The sequence below is a fragment of the Cynoglossus semilaevis genome, chromosome 18, assembly GCF_000523025.1.
Source record: "Cynoglossus semilaevis isolate Cse_v1.0 chromosome 18, Cse_v1.0, whole genome shotgun sequence".
NCBI lineage: Eukaryota > Metazoa > Chordata > Actinopteri > Pleuronectiformes > Cynoglossidae > Cynoglossus > Cynoglossus semilaevis.
Window position 1 is genome coordinate 15,086,149 of NC_024324.1, and position 5,413 is coordinate 15,091,561.

General features: G+C 45.2%; 1 protein-coding gene across 3 annotated transcripts in view; it reads left to right on the top strand.

Moving 5' to 3' along the window:
- Positions 1 to 5,413, top strand: part of grb10a (growth factor receptor-bound protein 10a) — a 32,283-nt gene that overhangs the window by 18,152 nt on the left and 8,718 nt on the right. The window contains exons 1-2 of one of the 3 annotated variants that reach the window (XM_017041380.2): positions 3,332 to 3,653; positions 4,977 to 5,133. In XM_017041380.2, coding sequence (XP_016896869.1) covers positions 3,609 to 3,653; positions 4,977 to 5,133 — 202 coding nt within the window. In that variant the 5' untranslated portion in view covers positions 3,332 to 3,608. Of the gene's footprint in view, positions 1 to 3,331; positions 3,654 to 3,889; positions 4,847 to 4,976; positions 5,134 to 5,413 lie in introns of those variants that run through there. The other 2 variants (XM_017041381.2, XM_008332147.3) reach the window with 2 other exon arrangements.

The window sequence follows — 5,413 nt, forward strand, 5'->3', positions numbered from 1 at the left end:
GTATTGTGCATATGAATAATGTATTTCATGACAAATATTTATTGATTATATTCTGATTTTAAATCTTTGGACTCGAAATTTGTTGTCTCGTACTCACACTGTTGCAGAGGCCAAGTACATGTATAAAGCAGGCTAATAAAGACATATAAATATGTATAAATACATACATATATACACCAGTATATGTTTATATATATATTTGTACATATATATTTACATATACTGTATAAACATATATATATATATATCTATGTTTAAGGGTGGGAGAAAAAAATATTTCCAATGCTATTGCTATTGCTATCATAAATCAATTTACAAAATGCCACAATAGATTATTTGAAAAAAAAAATATGCTGGGCTTCTGACCTGAAGTTGAAGCAAACCTACTGCACACTAGGAGGTGACATGGTATTCTAAGCTAGAGGCGCCTCAGCAAAATGAAAACTCTTTCCAACTATTTACGGCAGTCTGAACAGAATATTATTAATCATAAATCGCTGCTGTCTCAGGCTGTGGGTTCAAAGACTCAGAAGAAGTGTGGCTGACAGAAGGTTTTACTAGTTCTGCTTCCTCAGGGAAGGTTCACATGACTTTCTGGTCAGGGGACTGTTGTGCTCCTCCAGCTCCAGGATGGCTGTCATGTGATTTGGAGCGTCTGCCGTTGCTGCAGGTCTGCAGGACTTCAGTGGTGTGGTCACACAGGGTAACTGTGACCTGGAGGGAACCATTTAGGCATTTAGCTGAACCGTCATGTGATTTCTCTCCTTCTTTTTCCTTGAACGTTTCATCTCTCTGAACTGCTAATCGGTTATGTCACTGTTTTTAGCCAAGTCCTGCTCTCAGAAAAATGGTTTATAACAGCCTGATATTAGCATATTATGTAATATCTGTAAGAACCCGTAACAGGTTTGTCCTCCGATAATGACAACCCGATAACGCAACGCCTGGGTTTCGCCAAATGATGTGTGCCCTATAAATAGTTTTGGGGATAAACGGCTGTATATTAAAGTGAAAGTCACTAGGTGGCAGCATTGCCGCTCATTTAATCAATTTCATACTCATACAGTGGTTTGTACAGATAAATAAATACATAAATATTACAAGGCCTATATCGACATTTATACATAAATATTACCAGGCCTATATCGACATTGGTTGATATTAGAATCGGAAATTAAGTGTTTGGACAGTATCGGCATATCGGAAAAAAGCTAACATCGGAAATCCCTAATCCAAACCCATTGCTGACTGAGCCTTGAACTTTTCCATCAATATCAGTTACCTATAAAGCATAAACTTTTTTTCATCTCTCTCTTAATCGTGATTAGTCGTGATAAAAATATATCAGTTAAAAAACAAAACCCAACATATATCGTAGTTCATCTGTCCCCTCCTCCAATCTGACTGAATTAGCCTTGCTGCTGCGGTCTGCGTGTTACTGAACACAAGCTCTGGTCTGGCTTAAATCAAGCAGCTCACTTGTGTTTGTGTGCGTGTGTGTGTGTGTGGGGGAGAGAGAGGGAGAGAGGGAGGGAGAGAGAGATAGGTTTAGGGGGCCCGTAAAACTCTTGGTGAAATGGGTCTGACCCTGAGCACAGATTTTTTTTTGTCACCTTTGACCTTGTGTAAAACTGTGTATGAATATAATGCAGACAAGGTTGGTTTGATTTCCTGCCCGCAGACTACGACAAAGACACGTCGGAGGTCAGACAGAGAAGACGCAGAATGCATTGTCTTTCATGTACACACACACACACACACACACTCAGAGTAAATGCTGTTGTACTCTGGGACCGGAGTAAAAAGTTCACCCCTGATGTCCAAGAACTCCTGGAGTTTACATTTGGTCATGGCAGAGGTGTGGACTCGAGTCATCAATTTGATGACTTTAGACTCGACTTGACAAAATGCAAAGAGACTTGCTACTCGACTCGGACTTTAACGTCAGTGACTCGTGACTTCACTTGGACTCGAGCCCTTTGACTCGACGTGACTCGAGACTTCCTCCGAAACCCAAAGTGATCTGTGGAATTATATTGTTATTTTTGTTTGAAAAAAGGACTGGAAACAGAAACGGCAGGACTTGGGACTTGACCTGACACTTTTCAGTCTTGACTCGGACTTGAGTGCAAAGACTTGTGACTTGCAAAGCAATGACTTGGTCCCACCTCTGGGTCATGGCTTTTGTGCGTGTGTGAGTGTGTGTGTGTGTGCGTGTCCTAAAAGTTCTCATGCACATTGTATTAGGGGCCAGCTGGGTTGGCCTGCACGCTACACATGAGCCTGATTATGACTCAGTATTGCATTACTGACATTCCTCCATAGCTCTCCCCTCTTTTCTCTTTCTCTGTTCCTCTCTCCCCTCCTTTCCCGTCCTTTATCTCTCTCTCTCTCTCTCTCTCTCTCTCTCTCTCTCCCCTCACTCGTGTCGGTCTCTCCTGAGGCTGGGCAGATTTGCTGAGCAACCACACACCCCCCACATCCCTTCCTTTTCCCCTCCCTCCCTCCCTCCCTCCCTTTCTCTCTCTCTTTCTCTCCCCCTCCCACTCCTTACCCCTCCCTCGGTCCCCCCCTCAGCAAAAGCCAAAACCCGACACGTGATCCATGTAGCTTCAGATCGAATCACCGCACCATGGACTTTTTTTTTCCTTTCTCTCTCCCCTCTCTCCCCTCTTCTCGGTGTCAAGTCTATCAACCGCTTTCTTTGCGAAGCGTGCGTTACATATGTTGTCCTGGTGCCGACACTCTCTCTTAGTATTTCACATACAGATGAGGAGGAGAAAGAAAGAGGAAGAGGAGGAGGAGGAGGAGGACAAAAGGGAGGGGATTAAAACTGTCAAAGGGGCTCGGAGTGAGTGGAAAAAAAAAAAAAGAAAAAGTCATAAGATATGCGTGCGTTTAATGAGAGAGAGAGAGAGAGCGATACGGCGCTTTTTTAATTGAGTTCCCTCGGACCCCGGACGTGTGTGTGTGTGTGTCTGCAGTCGTGGGTGTGGACTAATTGACGTCGTTTTTTTTTTTGTTTTTTTTTAATGAAGTCTTCGTGGTGTGAGTGACGCCGGGGTGAGAGGAGGTGAGTGGATTTGTAACGGCCCTTTCCAGAAAAGACCGTCGATTACGTGACAGGTAGCAGCCGGGTTAATCCAGTGTGAGGAGGAGGAGGAGGAGGAGGAGGAGGAGGAGGAAGGGGGGGAGTGTATGGTGGCTCACCACTACCTTTACCACCACCACTCTTCACTGCTCAGCCTTTATACTGCCCAGCCTAGGAAAGAAGGGGCAGTCTCTCTCTCAGGAGCCCTCTCTGTCTGTGTCTCTCTCTCTCTCTCTCGCCTCTCCTTGCCTCTATTTATATTTTTTCCCCTCATTCTTCTTTCCTCACCCATCTTTCCTCCTACCTCTCGCATTCTCCCTGCAAACCTACTCCCCCCCCTTCACTCTCGGACTCCCTTCCTCCCTCTGTTTTCCCTCTTTTTCTGACTCTCTCTCTCTCTCTCTCACTTCCTTCCCTCCTTACCTTCAAGCCTGATCCCTCCCTCCCTTCCTCTCTCTCCCTCTCTCTCTCTCTCTCTCTATCTGACTGTGTCACTGGAGAGCGTCTCAGTGTGACAATGCCATCCTGCTCTCCAGACTGTTGCCCTGTACAGGCTGTGGAGGTAAGTAGTGCGCGCATATGTGTGTGTGTGTGTGTGTGTGTGTTTATTTTGTGTACCGTGCATGTACTGTATCGATGACGGCGTGGTTACTGATTGGCAGCGTTGAAGACATTCCCCCCCTCCACCCCCTCTTTTCCTTAATGTTAATAAAACTTTTTTTTATTTTTTCCCCCCCCAAACCAAAGCACACGAGCCATGAATTCACTTTTTTTTTTTTTTTTTTTTTCTTTTTTTTTTTTTTCCTGATGGGGGCGTGTGGTAGAAGAAGGAGAAGAAGGAGTCGAGGGGCAGAGAGGGAGAAGTGACGTTGTTCTGGTCACATTCACAACGTCGTAGTTGGAGGTGTTTTGTGCCATGCTCGGGCTACTCTCGTGGGGTTTTTTTTTTTAATTTTTTTTCGCCATGTTTTTTCTGCCCTCGTCTCATCTGCTTTTATGAGTATTTAGCTGGTTTTGTTGTTGTTGTTGTTGTTGTTGTTGTTGGTGGTGGTGGTGGTGGATGTGTGCTGTACTGGCCAGCAGCGTTTTTCTTTTGCTGTGGACAGAAAATGTTAGATCCCTGGGTGTGGGAGGACTCACATGCAAACACAGACGCACATAATATTTGTTTCTCCACTCTGGGAACAAAGTCAGATGTCTCTGCACTTTAATTTAAATTTTTTTTTTAAAGTGTTTTAATGCCGTGTTGTGGTGAACGGACTCTGACTCTGATGCTGCAATGAAAAAAAAAAAACCCCACAAATGCTTGTTATTTTAGCACGCGTCGTCGTCGCCGCCGCCACGGTCCGCCAAATTCTGCCCTGAAATTGCGCCGGCTCTCGGTTCCAAGAAGTGACATAATCGGGGAACGAACGCAACATGTGTAAAACCACCTTGTTATCACAAGTGTGCGAAATGTGCTCGTGGTCTCTCCGGAGTGTGGGACAGTCTCGCATGTGACAGAAAACGTGGCACTGTGGGTTGCACACAGACACAGGTTTACATGCGTATTTGTGCGTTAGTGTGAGTGAGTGAGTGAGTGAGTGAGTTTGTTCGGTTGAGGTGGGGACAAAAGGGCAGAGCTAAGAGCGCCGCCGCGACCCACCGGCCATTCCTGGATACAATCTGAAATACAATCTTAAAATCCCGGACTGACGAAAAAAAAATAATGTAACAATCTCAAGGTGATACAAACGACAACAAAAGACTATGGAGGTAAAAGTTCCAAGTTTTTCATGTCCAACTTTGATTTTCCGATCTTGAATCTTGTCCTTGCTGCCGCTGCTGTTTCTTCTTCTTCTTCTTGCGTGGCTGTTCTTTCATAACGCCGTCCGCTTCTTTTCAGATAGTTAAGGTGTGGAGCGAGGATGGGGCTGGGAAAGTTTTGGAGGTTCCCGCAGACATGACGGCAAGGGACATGTGTCAGCTCCTGGTCTACAAGAGCCACTGTGTGGATGACAGCGCCTGGACGCTGGTGGAGCACCACCCCATCCTTGGCCTAGGTAACTGCAACACGTCTCTGTGCGTTGGTCATGTGACGGCGTCGGTCGCCATTTGATCGACCTGTCTCACGTGAGGTCTCACGTCTGCGTTATGGGACGTCTTTCTGTCTCTGACGTTGTCCCAAACGCCTCTGGTTTTTAAGTCTTTGTTTTTTTTTTTTTGGACCTGTTCAGTCCTGTATCCTGTGCGAAAAAATCTTGGGCTTCAAGATCTTCATTACTTGATGATTTGTAGCCTATTGAAGATTCATCTTCATTTTTTTTTTCTCCCCCCCCCACC